The 25,573-nt window shown below is 43.0% G+C and overlaps 1 protein-coding gene across 2 annotated transcripts in view; it reads right to left on the reverse strand.

The window, feature by feature from the left end:
* The window catches only part of POU6F2 (POU class 6 homeobox 2), a 423,061-nt gene that overhangs the window by 121,072 nt on the left and 276,416 nt on the right, over positions 1 to 25,573 (reverse strand). For both annotated transcript variants that reach the window (XM_074986042.1, XM_074986043.1), the window contains one exon: positions 14,131 to 14,447. In XM_074986042.1, coding sequence (XP_074842143.1) covers positions 14,131 to 14,447 — 317 coding nt within the window. The remainder of the gene's footprint in view (positions 1 to 14,130; positions 14,448 to 25,573) is intronic.

The raw sequence follows: 25,573 nt of genomic DNA on the forward strand, positions 1-25,573 counted from the left end.
CAAACATAGCACTTGAATTTATTTAACGGTGTATGTGTGCTGCCTCGGGTGGGGACGGCAAGGGCGGTGCTGATGGGGCAGGTTTGAGAACTGGGGGTGGAGGGGGGGTTGCATAGAGTGAGCAGGGCCAGGTCATGGGGGCCCCCAGGCAAAGGTCTCCTGCACATGCACCCCGTCCTGGTTCACCTGGTGCTGCACGGCCTCGGCTGCCCAGTGTGCCACAAAGAGCTCCTGCTTGATCTCCACGAGGTTGTGCAGTGCACAGCAGGCACCCACAACCGCGGGCACGCTGGGCAGGCCTTCCTCCAGGCGCATCAGGAGGCACCTGAAACGAGCCTTCAGATGGCCGAATGCCCACTCCATGGTGTTCCTGGTGTGGTTGAGGCGGGCATTGAAGAGGTCCTGGCTCTCATTGGTGTGTCCCATATAGGGGCACATTAGCCAGGGCTGGAGTGAGTAGGCAGCATCGGCAATGATGCACGGGGGCATGGTCATGTCCCCCACCAGCAGCTCCTGTGGGGGGATGTAGGAGCCCTCTGCCATCCTGCGGCCAAGCCACGAGTTCCGCAGGACGTGGGCATCATGGGCCCTGCGCGGCCAGCCCACACAGACATCAGTGAAACATCTTTGGCATCCATGAGGGCTCGGAGGACGATGGAGTGGTAGCCCTTTCAGTTGATGTACCATCCCCGGCTGTGTGGTGGGGCCCAGATGGCGATGTGGGTGCTGTCCAATGCACTGATGCAGTTGGGGAATCCCAGCTGTTGGAAGCCAGCCATGGCAGCGTCCATGTCCCCAAGGCGTTTCAGGCGGTGCAGAAGGATCCTGTTGATGGCAGCGACAACCTGTAGGGTAGAGGGAACAGGCATCTGTGAATATGTGATAGCATATGGGGGCCCCACTCCCCGGGACCCCACTCCCCAGGGCCCTGCTCCCTGGGAACCCCCCTCTGTGGGACCCCCCCGCAGGTACCCCACTCCCTGGGGCCCCACACCTTGCGACCCCCCTCCCCAGGAACCCACCACGGGTGTGTGGCCCTGGGTGCCTTACCTCAAGGAGGAAGACCCCGACGGTGGCCTTCCCCACCCCGAATTGGTGGCCAACCGAGCGGTTGCTGTCCGGGGTGGCCAGCTTCCACAGAGCGATGGCCGCTCATTTCTCCAGGGGGAGCGCGGGCCACATGCGGGTGTCCTGGTGGCGAAGTGCTGGTGCCAGCCAATGGGACAGCTCCATCAAGGTGGCCTGAGTCATCCGGAAGTTACGGACCCACTGGTCGTCATCCCACTCTCCTAGGACGCTGTTGTCCCACCAGTCCCTGCTGGTGGGGTACCGCCAGAGGCGACGGCGGGGCTGGAATAGGGGGTGCTCCAGATGCAGCATGGGGGGAGCCTGCAGGAAGCTGGCCACGTGTCGGGCAGCACATAGCCTCATATGGCAGGCTGTCAGGCTGGCTACAATGTCCAAGGTGTCCCCGTCAGTGAAGTGCTGCGGGTCCATGGCAGGCAGTGGTGTGGTGGCTAACCAAGGCTCTGCCAAGTGCTGTGCTGGAGGTCGCGTGCTGCAAGCAGCCAGGGTCCTCAGCATGTGCACAGGGGATGTGTTTGGGAGGAGCCCTTTGAGGGGTGGCTCGCCCGTGCTCCAGGAAGGGCTTGTCGGCCATTTGACCCTGCCCTCACCTTTTCCTGCCCTGTTATTTTGAAACGAAGCAGTGGCAGTGTAGCCGCTCCATTTCGAAATGACTGAGAGTCATTTTGATGTTGCAGAGCGCAACGTCAATCTGCATTTCGTGTGTAGTTGCTTCCATGCCACTTATTTCGAAATAACGGATAGGGATAAGCCATTTTGAAAGCATTCTCTAGTGTGGCCACAGCCCTGGAGATGGTACAGCAACCCCTGACTTGCAGTGGTTTTCATCATATACCAGGTTTACAGTTTGGTTCAATAGACCATAACACCCCAGCTATACAAATTGTTCCAGCACCCCTGCCTTCTATCTCCAAACAGAAGGAAATATTACTCACAAGGCTAGAAAACCTGGGGGCTTCCAATATATTTTAAAAACAGGCCATTTTCAGGGAACTTCCTAAACAGAAGAAAGTGGCTTTTGGCACAACTCTATGAGGCATTAATCGATGAATGGGAATTAAGGGGCATTTAGCACTCAGGATGAAGTTCTTTGCTCCTTAGGAAAGGTCCTATGTAGAGTTCATAATCAGAAAGCTCATGATCACCTCAAATCTGCAGGGTCTCACATACACAATAATGAAAATGTTCCGACATTTTCGTGTAACTTCCTTAGTTTCTGGACCACAGAAGTGCTAGAACTGGAGGCAACCCATGGCTCATTATCTAAAGTGGGACTTTCAAAACCATCTGAGTCACTTAGACTGTGTCTACACTACAAAAATAACTTGGAAGTTGCTTTCTTCAAAGTACAACTTCGAAGTAAGCATCTTCAAAGTTTAAAGTCTACACACCCCCTACTTCGAAGTTAAACTTTGAAGTAGGGCACTACTCCACTCCTGGGAATGGAGTAAGAACTTCAGAGTTGGGCTCCCTACTTCGAAGTAAGGGAAAATGTGTGTAGACTCTCTGCTGGCTACTTCGAAGTAGTGCCTAACTTCGAAGTTAACTTTAAAGTTAGTTCCCAGTGTAGACGCACCCTTAGTAACTCATGTTTCAATGGAACTTTGGATGTAACATCATAAAGGAGCTTTGACAATCCCAGTTCTAATATCTCCTTCTTGTACTTTTGTTTTTTTTTCCCCCATTATTATGACATCTCTAGTTTGTCTCCAATAAATGTGCATCAAAAGGTGGCTTGGAGATTGGAAGCAACTTTATTCCATGGCCTCCTTTGTAAAGTGATGCCATTACCTAATTCATTTTATGTGTGAAAAACCTTCTCTTTTAAGTGTCAGACTGGAAAGCTTTCTTGTAAATGCAGTGCGCTAGCATATTGTTCATTGGGCCCCTTCAAGTGACATTGCTCCTTGGCACCTAGTTTTTCTGTCCTAGGATTCTTTTGTAAAGATAATATTATAAAAGATGTTCAGCTAAAGAGTCCAGGGACTGGGAATAAAATATGGGGGAGAGGCATAGGCAACTGGTTCTAGAACGCCTCCAGGTTCCTGTTAACTTTTTTGAGCCAGTGAGGAAAAGCAGGCAGCATAAGACAATACACTGAAGACATTGTGTACAAAAGAACATCTCAGGACTGTTGATTTTTCTGTCACTGGGATCCCTGAGGCTTGCTCTGCCATCAACAGAAATAGCCATCCTACCACTTGCAGAGGCTCTGGAAATTTAAGACTTCAGGGGATATGGAACACATCCAAAATTTGCCCCAGGGAATATTTTTGCTTTTTTATTTTTTGCAGTTTACTAAATACTCTAGTTGCTTTAGGGAGTTTATTAAGCACTCTTCTTTCAGCATTCAGAAATTGCTGGGCAAGCCAGCTCTTCTTCTCCAGGCTTTCAAGAATTCTCCAGGAAATGGTTTCCTGTATTAGACACAGCCTCTGGGGTGTTAATAATGCCAGTTGTTTGGCTTGAAGATTAATTTCTTTCACTTTAAATGTGAGTCAGAGACTGATGCTCTCTGTGCTTCTGAAAACAGCAACACCTGCAGAGTGTACTAGGATGGACCAGGTAGCCAATGCTCCAACTGAATGGAGCTCTCCTCAGGGAATGAAGACATTCTCTTATATATTTCTTTTAAAAAACTCTTAAACTTGTCTTTGTTCTGTTTAAATACAGCATTCAGCAGCCTTACAATGTGATGATTGAGTGCTTCAACTACCAAAATAGTAGTGAGCTTTTGGGAGGACGAAGCCAGCTGTGAAGAGAAGAGGACGCTTAATTGTGATTCTTTTGGCATCAATGTACTTTTTGTTGCAGAAACCTGAGCTGTAGTGTATTGCTGATCCCGGCCTATTCATAGATTAAGACAAAACACTGAACATAGGACTAAAATAGTCAGAGCTCCAACTGTCAAATCTCAAACACACTAAAAATGGTTAACAGAACCAAAGAAGTAGGTTACAAATACAGGACTCAATCTTGCACCCCTGAATGTTGCACCAGAGGAATTTTGTTGGTGTTTTTATTGGTAGTAGGATCAAACTCAAGCAACTTCTTCACTAAAGTTGGCTCTAATAACTGGCTTCCTCTTTGATGGCATTGCTGGAGACCAAGGACAGAATGGATACAGGGGCTGAGGAGAGTGCTCCAGAGCAGGCTGAAGGTTCTTTGGTGGGGCAGCTTGCCTTTTTGTGAACCTCCCATCCAAATCACTCAGTCTGGCAACTTGCCCTAGAGAAATTGCATAATGGAGCTCATTCACCATTAGAGGTTTCTCCTTGTGACTGCACCTGGGGATCAGCAACTTTTTTTGTCTGTTCTGCAGCCCTTCTGGCTCTTTCATAGTTGCAGTGCTTTCCTTTCATGATGTAGTGCTCAAGCTAGGTCACTATATAGCTTTCTCCACCAGGGATGTCTAAGGCTCTCCATATCAACTCTCTGGCTGTTGCCCTCACCTGTCCTGTGACACTTTTCCAGAAGCTAATAGGGGAACCAAGGCCCTCATGCTGCACTGAGTATTAGCCCAGGGTCCCTACTGTCAGCAGTAAGGTCTACATAGTCTTAGCTCTTTCTTCTCTTTCCCGGGGCTTCTTCCTACTTGGTCTTCCACAGACTTCCTTCCACATAACTCCTCTGGGCAAATCTTGTTTTAAATGTTTTGGGATGGGACCCCAGAGCTTTTGCTCTTCTCCTGCAAGTCTCCTCCTACCCACATCCTCATGCCCAGACAGAAACTGCAAATCCTCCCCTTGTAGCTCTTTTTTTATCTCAACTTCCTGGCTTCATACGAGCTCAGCCTGCTTCAGGGTGAAGCCACCTCCAAGTGACATGAGTTACACTGACCTGAGAGCTGGTATGGACAGAACTATGTCAGCAGGAGAGTTTGTCTCACTGATACAGCTACTGTGGCTTGTTGGGGATGGATTACTTAAATCAATGGGAGAACACTGCATCATTTGAGAGTGGCTACACTCAAGCAGCTATCTTGATGCAGCTGCACTGCTGTAAGGTCTCTATTGTAGCACAGCTTCAGTCTCCCCTCAGGAGTAGCCTATGTTAATTAGCCCTGTTGGGCCATATTAATCTCCTCAGGGCTGGTGAACACCCCCTTACAGGCAGTACAAGAACTCGTGCTGTTTCCAGGATTATAAGCATGATGTCACACAAAAATATGAACATGCTCGTAGTGAAAGTGGGCAGTAGATGGAAAAAGAGACTGAAAACCAGGCCTCCCAGATTCTATTGCTCCATGAGCTATTGGCAACTGTGTCCCCCACCCCCCACAGGCTACATCTACACGGGCAGCCTTTGTAGACAAAACTGGGCTTTCATCGACAAAACTCACCAAGTGTCTACACTGTTAAAACTCTCCATCGAGAATTTGTTGACAAAACTCAGTTGTTCAGCCAGCAGTGTTATATCTCTCCCTGATCAGGTATAGCACCTCTGTCGATGGTGTTTTGTCGACCCATGTAGACACTTCTGTCGACAGAGAGGGCTTCCGGTTCCCCAAGCAGCCCTGTTTGCAGAGCTTCCAGTCAGCTGTTCTGTCGAGAGAGGGCTGGGCAGTCTGGCTGCTCTCTGTCGACAGAACAGCTTGCTCTTTCGAGACACTTTTATGTGTTGGTATGATTTGTTGACAGAAGTACTGCCAAGGTTTCTCAGTCAACAGTGACCTCTATCGACAGAGGCTGCCATGTAGACATAGACACGCACGCACACACACCATTAATGCGCTCTATGCCTCAGTTTATCCAGTTGTACAATGGGTATAATAACTACTTCATTTTTAGACAAGTGTTGTGAAAGTTACTTAACATTCTACAGGTTGTCTTTAAGGGCAGAGATTAATATGAAAGATGTGAACTCATCATTTTGCAAGCATGAACAAAAAATAAATACATTTCATCTGACACAGATATCCTGACACTCATTTCACCTATCTTGAAAATAACCAGCTTTGACTGACTTAAAGTTGAAGCAGGAATGCTTTTGGCTCTGTTGATAGGTGGTTTTGGTTCCAAGTTTGGAGACAAATTGTAAGGGCTAGTGATACTCTTTGGAAATGATGCATACTTTTCTCTAGAATCCAGTAAGTCAGCTTGCCCATATAGGATTGAATATCTGGAGGAAGAACTGTGGTGACGGTGAAGGCAAGAAGATAAGAAAGTTAAGGAATCAGTAAGGCTATGTCTACACAGCAGTATTATTTTGAAATAATCTATTCTGGAATAGCTATTCCAAAATAACTTGATTCAGAATAACACAGCTACACACAAGAATGCATTTTGAAATGGCACCCAACTATTTTGAAATAGCAGGTCCGGACACATAGTGCCTATTTCAAAATAGTGCCATGGGATGCCATCATGGCTTATTTTGAAATAGCACTATTCCATGTCTTAACAGCACCTATTTCAAAAAAGCTATTTTGAAATAGGTACTCTTCCTCCTGCAATAAGGTTTATGAAATTCAGAATGACGTGCCCGCTATTTTGAATTTATGTTGAAATAGCATGTGCGTTGTGTAGATGCTAGCAAAGTTATCTGTAAATAACGTTGCTGTGTGGCTGCAGCCTGAGTGAAAAAGGGGCTCTGGAATTGCAGTGTTAATGGATTTGGGATGGGTTGTGTGTGAGTACATGCACATCCATGAACAAAAATGTTCAATGGAGGTTTTGAGACAAGGAGCTAGATCCCAGCTGGTGAAAATAGCACAGCTCCATTTATACCAGGGGAGGATCTGGACCCCCCCCCCACCACTCTTCAGATTTATCAGAATTCTCATGAACAAGGCTTCAGCTGTGTATATTGTTTAGCAGATAAAAGCAAGCCTATGAAACAATGACATGGCCTTAGCTGTTTGGAATGAATATGGTATCAAATATATGAGCAGCAGACTTTTAAAGTTTGTGTTTGTAAATAGCTGTGGATGATACTTGCTGAAGGTCAGGAAAATCATTTTAGCTTGGCACTGTTAATTAATTACCTCTCATACAGATGAGGACACCTGGTATTATTTTAATGCAAAAAGCAAAAACTTTGCCATGGGTTTTAGAAGGCTGTTCGTAATTGATTTATCATTTGACAAATTAATTTGTGTTAAAACTCTCTGCTGACATCTGTATTGCTTCTTGTACTATAAAACTAGGTGCACTATCTCACTTCTAATCAGCACGAAAAGTGAAGAATCATAGAATCATAGGACTGAAAGGGACCTCAAGAGGTCAGCAAGTCCAGTCCCCAATGCCATTTGAAAGAGGGTTCACATCTGCTATACTTGCTTCACTATTTATCTTTATAAAATACTGTTTTGTCAAGCTGTTACCAATCATTTGGGGCCAGATTCTGCCATCTTTCCTCACATTGAGTATTACCTTACACCAGAAGCGATCCAATTAATTTAGGTATTAGTCAGCAAGTATGGTGATACTTTGTCTGATTGTGGCTATTAGAATCCAGATCTTAACTAATCTGGAGTACATGACTGAAAGGAGTATACAACAATTTGAGAACTGAAAATATGGACAGACAGAAAGACAAGGCAATAACTACACCCAGTGTAAATTAATTATGTTCCCTGCCACTCTCAAAGCAATATCCACTTTGTTGTTCCTCCTGGATCTCAAAGATTTGTAATAAATTCCTGGAAATGTCAGTAAATGTTGAATTGAGTGCTTTTTTTAAATGAGAAACTAACCCTCGAATACTTGGGTTTTTTTTTGTTTTGGTTTGGTAGGTTTTTTTCTTTCTTTCTTTTTTTTTGTTTTTTGCCTGTTGGAGCCCCAGGCATTTGTGTACCTGCTCTCCCTCATTTATAACTGATTTTTTTTCAGTCTCTCTGACTCTCTTTCTTTGTTAGAAAACTATCGAGGTGCCAAATACATTATTTAAGATTAGCATGAAAATTTAATCTGAAGACTTTGCTTTTGCCAGCCCAGGGTTTGCTTTTATTTGGAGGGCTTTTGTTGTCATTCACCCCTTCCTCCTACTTCTTCTCACTCCCCTTTTTATTTATCTTTACCCATCATCTTCCTTCTTCAGCTTCAGTTATTGTATGGAGGCTTCTATGACAGACAGTTTGGCTCAGAGTCCCGAATATGGTTAGAATAATTCTACAACTGGGACCCTCAGTAGAAGGATTTCCTGTTTGCCTGACAACTTTGCCCATAAGAAGAAATTAGCAGAAGCAGTGGAAATTAGTTGGGATCCTTCTCCACCTACAGTGAAGATCTTATTTTGAGGTGTGGATGGATTCAACTGATCCATAATGCTGAAAAGCCTGGGTTCATGTTCAATGAACAGCTAGCTTGTCTTTGGGACCACATTTAAACATTTGTGGTTAACATAAAGCCAAGCTGATAGTGGACTGCTTAGTTATTCTTTAACCTGTATTTATATTACTCATCATCAATATCTGAGAGCTCCAAAAAGTACTCATGGAATGGCAGGTCCTCAGGATTTGCCCATTAAGAAATGGCTATTTATCCCTCGAAATTTCAGCATGGTATCCTCTCAAAAACAGGCATTGCTTCCCTTTTGCTAACAAAGACCATTCAGAATGAAAACTATAATTATTCCAAGCATCCATTTACTTTTTTATAGAACTCAATTCTTTCACAGGGGCTGTGTCTACACTAGCTCCCTACTTCAAAGGGAGCATGGTAAGCAAGGTGTCAGGAGATTATTAATGAAGTGCTGTGCTTCATTAAGCTAATTCTCCTCCGCAGCAACTTCAAAGTGTTAAACTTAGAAGTGTCGGCTCACCTGTAGCCGCGGCTAACCCGCTGGTACTTCGAAGTGCCTGGGCAACTTAGAAGTCCCTTTACTACTCAAAAGGAGCAAAGGGACTTTGAAGTTGCCCAGGCACTTTGAAGTACCGTTGGGTTAGCCATGGCTACATGCGAGCCAGCACTTTGAAGTTTAACACTTCCAAGTTGCCACTGGGGAGAATTAGCTTAATGAAGTGCTGCATATGCAGCGCAGCACTTCATTAAGAATCTCCTGACTCCCTACTTAACATGCTCCCTTCGTAATAGGGAGGTAGTGTAGACAAGCCCAGGATGTCCCAAAAGAGCTAGATTAACTTCTCTATCCTGGCTCGTATGTGCTGGTCAACTGATACAAAGCAACTGGAGTCTGACTGAAAGCATGCAGGGCAGAACTCCCCTGCTCTTGGATGGTATAAAGCCAAAAAACACCTCTTCCAGCAACTATACCATCTTGCAATCTGAATAAAGCAGTGGGTTAAAGATCTGCAGGGATGAAGTTGAACGCAGCTCCACTCCAGCAATTCTCATCTGGTATGTTGTTCTTTCAAGACTAGGTATTTCATTCACATCATAGTAAATCAGGAGAAACACCTCTGTAGCTAGGGTAGAACCAGACACAGAGAGTGAAATAATCAAAACTAGAATTTGTCCTATACTAGTATAAAATAATAATAAGACTTTCTAAAAATATTTTTTGTAAATGCAATCCAACCTACTGAATTGAATAAAGCATAGCAATAGAATTATAGTGCAATATTACAGAACAATCTGACAAGAATCATGATGAGAATTTTAGCCAGTATGCAGTGTATCAGTGTTATTAATTTCTGATCAGCTAGACAAAGCACCTCACCCAGGTATACCTAAGCAAGTCACTTTCATTTAATTTTCTTTCTGAAGACATGACAGCATCTGTACATTTCACAACATAATTGTTGTTATCCTTCAGAGTTTTTGAAACAAACATAATCTTCCTTTTGAATTAGTGGCTTTCCATGACAATCTTTTGAGGTTGCATTGTTCTAAACTAATATTTCTCAGACATATCTTGAATAATGTAAGAGGGTAAAACCCACATGAAAAATCAAGAATTCAGAAATGAAATTTAAGCTGTCAAATTTTAACTTAGCTGATCTTTATTCCCTTAATATTCCTCAAACAAAAAAAACCCATTTCATTCTAGTTCATAAAGATCATTACCTCTGAGGCCACAATAGCTTTGAATTTCACTCCAGGTCGATATTTACGTTAAAGGATCAGAAATACAAAGAAACAAACATTCATTAGAAGCAGCTATTATAAAGTAGATATATGAGGTAATGTCAAAAATTTGCTGTATGCTAGTGCTAGTTTATTTGTACAAAAGACAAATATTATCCTGAATCCAGATCTGCACAAGAGTAAAGGTTCATCTCTGCATATCAGACAGAAGGATTGGGATTTGAAAGATTCAACTTTGTTTAATGAAAAGGAATTTATCATTGGTCTAGGCTGTGATTCATCACATCTCTAACTCTGCATATGCCAGTAGTTCTACTGAAGTTAAAATGTAATACAGCTCCTTTGGAGGCATTTGAATGGATATCAATAAATAACATATTAAAAAGTCCCAAAGTACTTAAAATAATAGACTGTCCTCAAAGTAGCCCATAACACAATGCATTTTAGGAGGTCTAGAAGCGTTATGTTCTGTTGTAAAAACGGTTTGCAAGTTGGTCAACAGGATTATTCACATGCATCAACTAGAGCATGTGGTCACATATCTTGCTGAATCAGAGCTTTTTATTCTGATTGCCCACACATAACTGTTAACATTTTGGAAGAAGATCATTTCATTCATGGACAGCCATATTTCAGTGCTTAAGAAATGATCACAGAAATACTTGAACCTATTAGGAACCTTGAACTCGTCAAAGAGACTGAACATTTAGGTCTACTTGCTTAAAATGCCCAGGTCAGACTGTTACTGGTTTGCACATGGAGCATTCCCACATTACCTTCCAATACACATACCAAGATCCCTGACCCAGGGTTGGCAGAGTAAGATCAACTAGATTCCTGAGTCTGGCACGTTTCAGCAACAATAAACACAATTAATTAAAACGTGTTAAAATAATAATAATAATAAAAAAGAACAGGTTAGCTGTGTTTAAATTCAAATGAATGGGGAGCAGGAGAAAGCTTAGGATGCTGCCCTATGCATTAGGAAATCTCAGTTCAATTCTGCTGCGCTCCACATCAGCGTTCTGGTGTAACCTCAGACAAGTTATGATTCCCTGGGCCTCTGTTCCTCATATATAAAATACTCCCTGAGCTACTCCTAAGGTGTTTTGAGGGTAAATATATTAAAGACTGCCAGATACTTAACACGACGGTAGAGGGGACGATATAAGTACCTCTCACAAAGAGAAGTTACTGCTCTGGCATGCTTTTTGTGCTCCTCCCCAAGTGAAAAATGACTTTGTTACACCAAAATTTTGATGGTGTATTGGTCTGTATCGTTAGATCAGAGATGGGCTTAGAAGGGAGTGTTCAGCTCCAGATTAGGCTCAGTTTAAGGTGAAGGCCACTTCACAGATAAGGGTTAAGTTCTGATTCAATGAGAATGACATCTGTTAAACTGTACTCATTAGATCTTATGCCTACCTAGTGGAAATCTTAGGAGGACAACCATCCTCATAAAAGATTTGGATTCATCTTTACATGAACTGGAAAATACACCCATTACAGTTTTTGGATTTGACTTGCAGCCAACAGTCTGGCAAGTGGATTTGGATCTGGGAAAACGAAAAACAAGCCTACACAAAATATGAAGTCTCGTAATTTGAAACAGTCTGGGTTTGACTTAGCTATATTTGAGATACATTGTAAAAGAACAAACAGAATTTTTTTAAAAATGACCTTTTTTTGGTTAGAGGACCAAATGCAGAGTAACTTCCAAAGCAAATATCTAACAGGCATTTATAGCGGGTATAAAAATATACTTAGCGTGCATGCATAGCAGCTGCACTGAGACAATAAAACGTAACAGCAACTCCTTTGGAGCCATTTCTGTCTCTCTGTCAATAATCTGCATACTAAAGAGTCCCAGTGCACTCGCTAACATGATGGACTGTGCACTTGGTAGTGCCTAAGTAGCCCTTAACGCAATCCACAGTAGGAGCTCTCCCAGCATTATGCTTTGCCATAGAAAAGGATAACAAAGTAGTTTAGCCTCAAAGAGGCTACGTATGATTTGACAGTGTCTCATTTCAACCAATTTTATTAATTGTGTAAAAAACATTTAAAAATAGTTAAGCCAATTCAGAGTTAAAGATGCAAGGGGAATAGGCAGAAACCATACTGTGGACAAAGCATTAAAAGGGGAATGACAATGTCTATAAAATAAAGTTAACCAAAACCTCTTTTTTGCCGTATTTCTAGCTGTTGTTTCAGGTTCTACTCTGAGAAATGACTGTATAAAAACAGCACCTTTTTACTCCAGATAGCTTTCTGCATGCATCCACTATCACAGTTGTGTCTCTAGTCAAAATTGCTCTTGTGGGACTTGGATCCAAGATGATGAAATTCAAGTAAGAAAAATTAGTCTTGTGAGAGATTTTTTGCTTTGCTTTTTTTTTTAAATAAAGCTTTCTGAAATTGCATACAAAAAGTTGGCCCCATCACACTGAGCCCTAACCTGGCTTCAAGCTCTGCTTCTTCACCTGCTTCTAGCTGAAATACAGCCATATAATTTTTTCTTCTTAAGAAATACGATGAACAAAGTTTTAATATCCAGCAGCGCATTTTCAAGGTTAGCCTCAAGTCATGAATCTAATTAATTATAAAGTGCCCAATGGGACCCTGATGGAGATGTCAGTTAACTCTACAAATGTGAGGGATTCTTAAGCAACAGGAAACTGTACAAATTACGTAGAATGCAATATTTAGGCACATAGATCTTGTTCCTACATTACTGAAGTTTGTGTGAGCTCTTGCGCCTCAAAAGGTAAATCTATAGTGGGCTCTTTGATACGTATGCCATTATTAGCTGATGTACATAAATTTTAAAGCCCGAAGGGACCCTTAGATTCTAGTCTGAGCTCCTCCATGACACAGGATATTAAATTTCACCCACTTGCTCCTATGTGGCTAAAGTATCTCTTCCGAATCTTGATCTGAAGACATCAAGAGATGGAGAATCCATCTCCTCCTCTGGCTATTTGCCTCACTGATTAATCTCCTTCACTATTAAAACTTATGCCTTATTTCTAATTTGAATGTCTTTGGCTTTACCTCCCAAACATTAATTTTTGTTATGATTTTATATACAGCCCTCTGTCTGCAGTAACGTACATACATCTTTCAACAGTTCTAAAGTTGATGCGCAGTAACACTCAATATTACCATTACGTACTGTGGGCATGATTCTCCTCTCAACCTGGTTTAAATCAGTAGCTCTGCACTGTCTTTAATGGAGTTACATCAGTATACAACCAGAGTAGCTGAGAGAAGAGTGAAGCTCACTCTGTGCTAGTAGACACCGTGATGTCTAGGAATGTGTCAACAAAAGGCCTTATGAACAACAAAAAAAAGACACGAGTCACTGTAACTATTATTGCCCCAAGCCTTTCAGTGGGATGAGTAGTTAAGGATGGAATTAACCCTGGATTTTTGGTGTCCGTAGGATTCTCAACATTGCTTTAATATAGCTATTGTTTTTTCACAAGACTAACAATGGAAAGGTGGAGATAAGCGAAAGGACATCTTTGCTACTGGGAAAGACACTTCTGGGAAATAGTAGAAGCTAAAACATGCTGAACACTTATGTTATGACAGAAGAATTCTCAGTCTATAACAACAATCAATTTAGGGTCCATAATAATTTGAAATGACAGCTAATTTTGTTACTACTTTTGGTGCAGCTGGTGGGCCAAACTGATCCCTGCTGTAATACCCAGGAACTCCAGGGAGTTATGCCAGAGAAGAATTTGGCCTGATTCACCTGGGCACTCACAATATTTGTTTCAGGTTGAAAAAAAATATTAACTCTTCAAAAGCAAACAGCCCAGGAATGCCACTTGTTCTGTTTTTCTAGTTTCCCAGGCTTTTGGCAAAGCAGCATGCACATACAGGACTGATTAAATTAGCTGACACTGATCAGCATGTATGCTTAGAACATTCGGGGTTCATTTGTATTTTCCCCACAATGAATGGACTGCTGCCTCCCAGAAGAGTGAAATTTGTTATTTGTTGCTACCCAGTAGAGATTTGTAGTCATCAGGGATCATCATACCTGCAGTGGATTTGGGGAAGTGAGTGGAGATGGAAGGCCATGCCCCGGTGACTGATTGGGTTTCTGAGGGGAGTTTGAAGACTGCTGGGATGGTGGTTGTTGAGTTTGGCTCTGGGGCTGAGTTTGGTTCTGCTGTTGCGGCGGCTGCTGATGCGGTTGTTGTGGCGGCTGCGGTGGTTGGGCTTGTGTCTGCTGAGCTTGTTGCTGCTGCTGGCTTGTTTGTTGCTGCTGTTGTTGCCCTTGTTGCTGCTGTTGTTGATGCTGGAGCTGTTGAAGATGCTGAAGTTGCTGTAGCTGAGAATTCAGGGATGAGGTAGCTATAAATTAAAAAAAGTAAACACATGATTCCTCTCATGTATGCCAGTGTCATTCACTAGCTGAATTGGGTCCTATCAAAATATGTGACAAAATTCCCACTGATTTCAATCTGGCCAGGAACTGGCCCATTCTGAATAATGCCATGCAGGCTCCTGCAGGAGTTGAACAAATATTTCATCCAGAAAACCAGCATTCAGTTCTGTTAGTGCAGTTCTGTTAGTGAACTCCTGGTCTCACTGAAGTCAATGGTAAAACCTCCATCCAGTGAGCCCAAGGTTTCACCCAGTGTGTAGGTCTGAGGCCTGATCTTTCAGTCTTTGTTCTGACAATCCAACAATGAAGTGAATGGGAATGCTGTCTGAGAAAGGACTAGAAGGCAGGGCTGATGGGATGCTGTTACTCATTCCACAGTGTGATTTGGTGTCATTACACAGAGAAAGAGACAGAATCAAGGTTATAAAAAGAAAGCATGCCCTGAAAAGATGAACAATGACACAACAAAGCTGTAATATTGACAGAGGGTATGTATATGGTAGGTATCACGAGAAAAAAAAAACCTTAGGTGTGATGTTTTTTGTGCAGCACATAGGTAATAAAAATACACAGTAAAATGCACTTGTGCCTCTGAGTTTTGAGTCCACCATATCATTCGGTCTAAAAGCTGTAAAACTCTTGTGAATTACAGCCGGACTGGTCTACACAGCTCCCATCCGCTGGTGGCAAAACTATCACTTTTTCACTAGCTTGGTGACCTCAAAAGCATAAAAAATGGGTGGCTCAATTCACCCTGCTGGCAAAAAGAAGAGAACCTAGAATCACCTTAAGCCAGCAGGGCCACCATAGTCAAACGGCAATCCAGTGTCAGAGGTTTGCACTGGGGACTTCATAAAAGGAGATCAACGTTAAGCTGCAATCAGGGCTACAATAGAAGCTATGCCAGCAGCAGCTGCCCAGAAGAGTTACTGTATCAGCGCCTGCCTCAAGGGCCCATTTACCTATGTTCAGTCACCACTTTTATAGCTGTACTGGCTGGCAGGAGGAACCAATAGACAGGAGGTTCTACATGTAATTCACTGCTACAATCCCCCTTCCAGAGGGTCTTTTGACACCTGGCAGCTCCATGCTGGGTTGTACCATGGAAGACAAGGTAGCCTCAGGGTGAATCAAACCTATTTAGAAATATAACTTACATTTCATAGCAAGAAACACTGTTTACCAGGTTCAGACATAGACCTGTCCAATTAACAAATTGATTCAGCTTTATTCTCATGCTGACAACCATATTCCAGCTCACTAGGTCTCAATGCCCTTCAAATGACACTGAGATTCTGGAGAGCTCTCTGAAGCTACTTTGTGAGTAGACTGAAGTAAAGCAAAACCAAACCAAACCAAAAAAAAAAAAAAGGATGAGGAAGAGGAGGGAAGGATAAACCACACAGGATACAAAGTGGAGTGGGCAACATATGGGATACACTGTTCACCATCCCATTCCTGTATTCATAATTTATCTGCAATAATATGAAATGTTCCTCAAGCAACAAAGAGAATCAAATGGCCAACGTGTATTTACATCAATTACAGTCAAGTGCATATAACTCTCCTTAAAAGCAAACTTAAAAAGAAATTAAATTTCAGCTACATCAAGGGAAAGTGAGCACTTCTGAGGGAAGGGGTCACTTGCCAACCCAAGTTGCCAGGAAAATTATTTCTGCAATAACAGCAAATCCAAAACCTGTACTAGATGTAAGATGTGAAAGCGCTCCAGCGGAAAAACCCGACTGTAGCCGTGGGTGCTATAAAGATCTAAATATTTACTGCTATTTATGAGATGCCTAAGTCTGTTATGTAGGGTAGCTGCTGAACAGAGCCAGTGATACAAAAAAAAGGGCATTTGTTGGAAGATGGCACTCACATGAACAAGATCCAGAGGGGTAGCCATGTTAGTCTGGATCTGTAACAGCAACAAAGGGTCCTGTGGCACCTTATAGACTAACAGAAAAGTTTTGAGCATGAGCTTTCGTGAGCACAGACTCACTTCATCAGATGCTGGTCATGGCCATGCTCTGTATGGGCTGCATACATCACAGTTTATAGAACAGGAAGGAATACAGGCCATGTATACAGGAATGGCCATGACCAGCATCTGATGAAGTGAGTCTTTGCTCATGAAAGCTCATGCTCAAACTTTTCTGTTAGTCTATAAGGTGCCACAGGACCCTTCGTTGCATGAACGCGATGACATGGAGAGCACTGAAGAAGTAGGATGTGGAGACTATGGAATGATACTGCCAAAATAGATGTACTACAGAGCTGCTGGAGAAAAAAAGACTAGTAAATATCCAATGAAAACTAAACACAATGAAATAAGAATAGAGAGTGACCATCACATTAAAGGTTTCAGAGGTAGCCCTGTTAGTCTGTTGCAGCAATAACAACAAGATGTCTGGTGGCATCTTATAGATGAAACAATTTAGATCATGAATACCTATGCCATAATAAAATTGTTCATCTTTAAGCTGACACTGGGCTTCTTGTTGTTTCATCATATTAAAAGGACTTACAATACACCAAAGAAGGCACGCCAACTGGGCGCAGTAACTGTATGCTCCCACCACTTTAGCAAACAGCATCATAAGCTAGACAACGCAAGGTCAAGAAGGTAATTAAAAAAACTTCTAAGATTTTTCTACTAGCATATGAAAATGAAGAATGGAGAGTAGATGTATGTTAGAAGGCAACTCTGATTCCATTATATGCAAATACAGTTAATGCTAATACAGTCTAAATTTACTAATACAGTCTAAATTATACACTAAAATATATGTACATTTTATGGGATGAAGGCATGTTTCCTCTAGAGGGTAAGCTATATACACCAGACTTTCACCTTGCACAAATTACTCCCCCCTTCTAACCATCAGGAGAGCCAGAGTCAAGGTTCCCTCCATTCCTGTCTCCGCCTGCTCTTGTCTTAGCCTCCTGTATGGGAAGGGGAGTGATGGCTCATGGAAGCTGTATTCCTTCCTGTTCTATAAACTGTGATGTATGCAGCCCATACAGAGGAGCAAGGGTGCATCTTATATACCCTTACTCTACTGTGCAGGTGGATACAATGAGCCACAATTCTGCCCTTGAAAGGCTAAACAGCCCTAAGATATTGTGATTTTTCTCCAGAAGAATTTTTTAAAGGTTTGCCTGGAGAGCAAAATAATGGTAAAACTATGCTTGTTGGTAATGCGTTTGGGAACAAGAAAAAATGAATATGGTATGATGGGAGGATTCATGTGTTTCTGACCATAAGAATGTGCAACAAGAGTTGTCCTCAATTCATGCTGTTGGGTGCTTTATGGCTTAGTTTAAGTGTGAAAAATACAATATTAAAAGAAAGACAATAAGACACATTGTTAAAGTTAAAAGTGGCACTGCCTGGAGATCTTAAATAGTCACCTGGGAGCCCAGGCAGGGCAGTGAAAAAAAGAAAGGGGGGAAAAAAGAGTGAAGAGTGAAGATATTCAACCTAATGAAAACAAATGAAGGGGAAGGTTCAGTATGATACCCAAATCACAATTATGCTTGTGACTGAGTAACACAAAACAACTGGAATGCTAATATTATAATAAATATGAGTAGGGAAATCTTTTTTCCTCATGGAGCGTATTATTAACTTGCAGAATGCTTCTTTTAATGAAATGTGATGTGGCACCAGTGACAGATGTGCAGCTGAAATAACAGCACAAACTCTAAGGGAACAGAGAATGGAAATGATGTTAAATTATTTGCTTAAACCTGAAGAGGCAAAACGTCTTTAAAATCTATGAAGCTTCATGTAAAGGGATATTTCACTCGTGATTAAAGCGGTGACTTCAAATCCTGCAAAGAAGTAATTTAATTTGTTGGAATGGCTAACCAAGAAGCTTATGTCTTCTTGTTCTCACCATCTCCATTAACAAGCTATGCATCAGGACAGCTTCAGGACAGTACTGCTTTAAATTAAATCTTCATTAAGGTGTTTTCTTGATGTCATATACTACAAAACAGCAACATTTATGTTTTTCTATTTCACAAACATTTCTACCTTCATGTCCTTGCTTTTCCTTAACCCAAATAATACAGAGAGAGAAGCCTGTAAAACCAACTAAACCCCCCTCTTGTCTTATACCTTGTAATTTAGGGCCAAACTCTGATACTTTTATTTATGCTGAATGATACTGTACTGAAAAATAATGTTGTGTGCTTAGAACATAATCTGGGCCCAGGAGACCCAGAGTCAATACTTTTCAGATTTCCTGTGTGACACTGAGCAAGTCACTAGGTCTCTCTGTGACTCAGGGCAATAAAATGGGCACAATACCACTTCCCTGCCTCACAGAGGTGTTGTGAGGATAAAGACATTAAAGAGCCTGTGGTGCTCAGATACTATGGTAACGGTAACCGTGACACCAATGGCACCTATATCAGATGCTCAATGATGCATCCACAGAACCTGACATTTTATTCACTCTGGCTATTGGAGGTCATGGAAACCAGTGAAGAAGGCAGTAGGTGCCTAGTCTCTTTGCTTACTGGCAGGCTGAATGAATAGGATTAATCAGGCAGGTAGAGCCTTGACAAGACAAGTGGATCTGACATTGACTTAAAGATCTTTCTCAGGTCCACCTGAAATGGTGAAAGGCTGAACTAATGTTGACGCGTATCTGCTGACGCTTTTCAGTCAGCAGGCTCTTGACGAGCAGAGCTCTTGATTCAGAACTAGTCAATATGCCTGTCATTCAATAGTAGAATGTCTGCCCTTACACTGTTCATATGGGGTGGGGGGATGAGGAAGGCCCCGTTCATGCTTCTCCATATCTACAGTTTATCCATGTTTCACTATTGTAGGAAACTGGAAGGTGACTTTAACAATTAAAAGTAATACAGTTGGCCTAGTTCACCCCTGATGTAACTATGCTGAAAGCAAGAGATTTGCACGAGGGATTCATTCTGCTCCATGAATCTAAGAAACAGAAGATCCGAATCATGGCTGTAGCAGGAAAAATGAAGGCAGTCATGTTACCTACTGTACATACTTGGGTCCCAGTTCTGCTTTTACTGACCTCAGTGGGAACAGGAGTAGGGTATCATTTGCCAGAGTTAGTATGTTTCCGTCAGGCCAAAAGAAAGGCTCTTCATGTCAATAATATCAAAAAATTATAATTATTTTTTCCTAGCAACTGAAAAATATTAACAAAATCACAAAATCTTGATTTTATTTACTTTCTGATTCACACCCACATTAAACAACCCATTTACAGTATAAATTCAGATTCCAGAGATCCCTCAACCTTCAGCATAAAATAAAATTAGAGGATTCTGTCTGATGAGAGACAGAGGGGAAAAGGGACTGTGAAAGTTTGAAGGCATACTTTATTGTTACTTTTCCCTAAAGCCTCATATTTGCATAATTGCACAGATGTCATACAGTGCTTTGATGTGATACACAATTGACTAAAATGTAATCCGATGTACAACAGACAAAAAAATAAAATCATATATGATACCTTTTCCTATTTGACTGAGCACAGAACTCAGCTCTAGCTGCTTTTAGAGCCTAATGTCTTTTTCCACTTCCCTAATAAAAGAGAACAGAGTTACGTTGCCTGAAACTAAAACGTTTAACTAAGTTAAGCATTTGGGCTTATGTCCGAGTTGACATGGCCTGCTTTATCCTGTTGTTTCTCTTTTAATGAGGTATATTTTCTTCTTCTTTGAAACAGATTTGTAAAGATTGAATGCACAGACTGAACAGTCTAATATAAGCATGAGTTTCACTACATTTTACTAGGTAATGGGGGGTGTTAGCCATCTTCCCACTACATTTTTGCATATGCTTGAATTTTTCTTTTGAGGGGGAAAAAAGGTTGTTTTATATATGCTAACATCTGATAAGATATAAGCAAAGTGCAACACATAGGCTACATCTACACTAGCACACTACGTTGAAGTAGCCTAGTTTGACGTAAGAACATTGAAATAGGCTACTTCGACTCGTATCCTCTACACATCCTCCAGGGCTGCTGCCACCGACGTTCAATGTCGAAGAAGCGACAGAGAACGTCGAAAGGAGCTGCTCCAGAAGGAAATGTGGAGCATCCACACACACAAGTGCTCCCCATCAAAACAAGGGGCCAGCAAAGCCCCAAGCCACTCCCTTAAAGGGCCCCTCCCAGACACACTCGGCCTGCACAGCACGAGATCCACAGAGCCGACAACCAGTTGCAGACCCTGTGCACGCAGCACGGACCCCCAGCTGCAGCAGTAGCAGTAGCAGCAGCAGCCAGAAGCCCTGGGATAAGAGCTGCTGTGCACGGTGACCATAGAGCCCCACAGGGGCTGGACAGAGCGTCTCTTAACCCCTCAGCTGATGGCCACCATGGAGGATCCCACTATTTCAACATAGTGGGATGCGGATCATCTACATACTCCCTATTTCGACATTGAACATCAAAGTAGGGTGCTATTCTTATCTTCGGATAGGAATAGCGATTTCAATGTTTCGCCTCCTAACGTCGATTTCAACATCGAAATAGCTCACGGCACGTGTAGACGCGACGTGTACTATTTCGACATTGTGCTAGCTACTTCAAAGTAGCCAGCTAGTGTAGATGCACCCCTAATGGCTTAAAGGTTTTGTAACAGAATAGAGAGCATGTTACCGCTAAATAACCAGTTCAAATCCATTCTGGGCCCGAACAAAAGTTATTGAATTCTGACAGTTGTAGGCTACGTCTACACGTGCACCCAACTTCGAAATAGCTTATTTCGATGTTGCGACATCGAAATAGGCTATTTCGACGAATAACGTCTACACGTCCTCCAGGGCTGGCAACGTCGATGTTCAACTTCGACGTTGCTCAGCCCAACATCGAAATAGGCACAGCGAGGGAACGTCTACACGGCAAAGTAGCACACATCGAAATAAGGGAGCCAGGCACAGCTGCAGACAGGGTCACGGGGCGGACTCAACAGCAAGTCGCTCCCTTAAAGGGCCCCTCCCAGACACACTTTCATTAAACAGTGCAAGATACACAGAGCCAACAACTAGTTGCAGACCCTGTATATGCAGCACGGACCCCCAGCTGCAGCAGCAGCAGCCAGAAGCCCTGGGCTAAGGGCTGCTGCCCACGGTGACCACAGAGCCCCGCAAGGGCTGGAGAGAGAGTATCTCTCAACCCCCCAGCTGATGGCCGCCATGGAGGACCCCGCTATTTCGATGTTGCGGGACGCGGATCGTCTACACTGTCCCTACTTCGACGTTGAACGTCGAAGTAGGGCGCTATTCCCATCCGCTCATGGGGTTAGCGACTTCGACGTCTCGCCGCCTAACGTCGATTTCAACTTCGAAATAGCGCCCAACACGTGTAGACGTGACGGGCGCTATTTCGAAGTTACTGCCGCTACTTCGAAGTAGCGTGCACGTGTAGACGCAGCCGTAGGGTGCTTTACCTTATATAAAATAGGGCATTGCTTTATATATACTGTGCACATTTGAAATAATGTCACTGGGTAGTCTCTACATAATATATTAACAGTCTCAAAAATATTAAGTGTCAATGTCACAAAAAAAATCCACCACAGGTGTCATCAAATGACACCATTATTTGCTGTTTCAGCCAAGAGGCTACATATTGAAAGAGGAAGGAGATCAAATAATCTGCTTGTGCCTAACGATGAACCCCAAGGTGGGGGCAGGGCAGAGGGGGAAAGCTTGCATTGCCAATGCTCTCATTGTACCAACTCTGCAGATGTGAAGAGGGCTTCACTTTCCACTGTCATCAAATTCAGGATTTTTCAGAAGCACTAAATTCACTTTAAGGAATATAGGCAATAAAAAGAAAGTATTATGGGGAAAACCATCATAACTTATCAAGTGCCTGTGATGTCTCAGTATTTTGATGTATACTGGAACTTCCCTGAAAAATGACCACTGTATTAAATAAACCTGACATTTTTCCCCTACCAAACTTTAAGGTGCACTATAATATGCTGGAATCATCAAAAAGTTCTAGATGGGGAGGCACCTTATAGACTAACAGAAAAGTCTTGAGCATGAGCTTTCGTGAGCACAGGCTCACTTCATCAGATGCTGCATCAGAAGTGAGTCTGTGCTCACGAAAGCTCATGCTCAAAACTTTTCTGTTAGTCTATAAGGTGCCACAGGACCCTTCGTTGCTGTTACAGATCCAGACTAACATGGCCACCCCTCCGATAGATGGGGAGGTGTGACTAGGCAGTAGGGCAAATGGATTTGGAATAGTTCCTGCATTGTGGTAATCTAGAAGCTATTTTTCCTGGTTTATGACAACATTTTGTGAGTAAAAAAGGGTATTATAAGACAGGGGAATCAAGATTGTAATAAGCCATCAGACTTGAGGCCCTGAAACATCACCCTAAATATTAGCATTACCAAGGCAACAGAGATCAGACAGGGAATCATCTTGGGACTTTCAGTGATAAAACCATTTAAAAACCCCTGCACCATCATTTGAGGACCATGCCAGGTCTTACATTATTACTGCGTTTTATGCACAGACAGAAAACTACATCCAGATAGGTTACAGATTTTGCAAACATGAAAAATCTCTTGTGAAAATCTGAGCCTCTGACAGGAACTAGCTCCAGACATTTCAGGGGAAGGGTCAAGAAACCCTGAAGTAGCAGTATCAAAACAAAAAGCGGTCAAGTAGCACTTTAAAGACTAGCAAAATAGTTTATTAGGTGAGCTTTCGTGGGACAGACCCACTTCTTCAGACCATATCCAGACCAGAACAGACTCAATATTTAAGACACAGAGAACCAAAAACAGCAAGCAAGGACGACAAATCAGAAAAAGATAATCAAGGTGAGCAAATCAGAGAGTGGAGGGGTGGGGGGGAAGATCAAGAATTAGATTGAGTTAAGTATGCAGACGAGCCCCTATAGTGATTCAGAAAGTTCACATCCTGATTTAAACCATGTGTTAATGTTCCAAATTTGAATATAAATGTCAATTCATCCGCTTCCCTTTCTACAAAGGAGCGATAATCTCTTTTCAGTAACACACATACCTTGAGGTCATTGACAGAATGGCCCATTCCATTAAAATGTTGACTAACTGGTTTGTGGATCTGGAGTGTTTTAATGCCTGTTTTGTGCCCGTTGACCCTTTGTCTAAGGGAGTTAGAAGTCTGTCCAATATACAAAGCATCTGGGCATTGTTGACCCATGATGGCATATATGATGTTAGTAGAGGAGCATGAGAAAGTGCCCGTGATTCTGTGAGTAACCTGGTTAGGTCCAGTGATGGTATTTCCAGAGAAGATATGTGGACAAAGCTGGCAGCGGGCTTTGTTGCAGGGGAAAGGTTCCAGGACTGGTGTTCCTGGGGTATAAACTGCGGCTGTTAGTAAGGATCCTCATGAGGTTGGGAGGTTGTCTGTAGGAGAGAACAGGCATGTCACCCAGGGCCTTCTGGAGTGTAGCATCCTGATTAAGGATAGGTTGTAGGTCTTTAATAATTCGTTGCAGTGGTCTGAGTTGGGGGCTGTAAGTGATGACCCAGTGGTGTTCTGTTCTTGGCTTTTTTGGGCTGATCTTGGAGTAGCTGCTTTCTGGGTATGCATCTGGCCCTGTCAATTTGTTTTTTTACTTCTCCTGGTGGGTAATTCAGGTTTATGAATATTTGGTAAAGTTCCACAGAGAATTTGACAATCTACACGCCACCATCAACTTATGCCTCAATTACAACATGCAAGAGATACATTTCCTGGACACTACAGTATTAATCAAGGATGGCCTGATCAGTACCACACTGTACCAAAAACCTACTGATCGCTATACTTATCTACACCCTTCTAGTTTCCATCCTGCACATGTGACTAGATCCATTGTTTACAGTCAAGCTCTTAGGTATAATCGCATTTGCTCTGATCCAACTGACAGAGACCAAAAACTACAAGAACTTTACCAAATATTCATAAACCTGAATTACCCACCAGAGCTGCGTCTACACGTGCACGCTACTTCGAAGTAGCGGCACCAACTTCGAAATAGCGCCCGTCGCGTCTACACGCGTCGGACGCTATTTCGAAGTTAACTTCGACGTTAGGTGGTGAGACGTCGAAGTCGCTAACCTCATGAGGAGATAGGAATAGCGCCCTACTTCGACGTTCAACGTCGAAGTAGGGACCGTGTAGACGATCCGCGTCCCGCAACGTCGAAATTGCTGGGTCCTCCATGGCGGCCATCAGCTGGGGGGTTGAGAGATGCTCTCTCTCCAGCCCCTGCGGGGCTCTATGGTCACCGTGGGCAGCAGCCCTTAGCCCAGGGCTTCTGGCTGCTTCTGCGGCAGCTGGGGATCTATGCTGCAGGCACAGGGTCTGCAACCAGTTGTCAGCTCTGTGGATCTTGTGTTGTTTAGTGCAAGTGTGTCTGGGAGGGGCCCTTTAAGGGAGCGGCTGGCTGTTGAGTCCGCCCTGTGACCCTGTCTGCAGCTGTGCCTGGCATCCCTATTTCGATGTGTGCTACTTTGACGTGTAGACATTCCCTCGCTGCGCCTATTTCGATGTTGGGCTGAGCAACGTCGAAGTTGAACATCGACGTTGCCGGCCCTGGAGGACGTGTAGACGTTATTAATCGAAATAGACTATTTTGATGTCGCAACATCGAAATAAGCTATTTCGATGTTGGCTGCACGTGTAGACGTAGCCCCGGAGAAGTAAAAAAACAAATCGACCTAAAATATAAATTCCCATTGCATCCAACTGACAACTAAATTCCCATTGCATCCAAATTCCCAACTGCATCCATCCTGCACACGTGACTAGATCCATTGTTTACAGTCAAGCTCTTAGGTATAATCGCATTTGCTCTGATCCAACTGACAGAGACCAAAAACTACAAGAACTTTACCAAATATTCATAAACCTGAATTACCCACCAGGAGAAGTAAAAAAACAAATCGACCTAAAATATAAATTCCCATTGCATATATAAAGATTACAGGCCAGAGGGCACCGGCCTGTGGTGGACACAGTTCAGTGCCATACCACATTATGGGGAGCTTGGGAAGGATTGTGCACAATCTACTTTTAAACTGCAGAAGTGGGTC

Source organism: Carettochelys insculpta, chromosome 2, assembly GCF_033958435.1.
Source record: "Carettochelys insculpta isolate YL-2023 chromosome 2, ASM3395843v1, whole genome shotgun sequence".
NCBI classification, from domain to species: Eukaryota; Metazoa; Chordata; order Testudines; family Carettochelyidae; genus Carettochelys; species Carettochelys insculpta.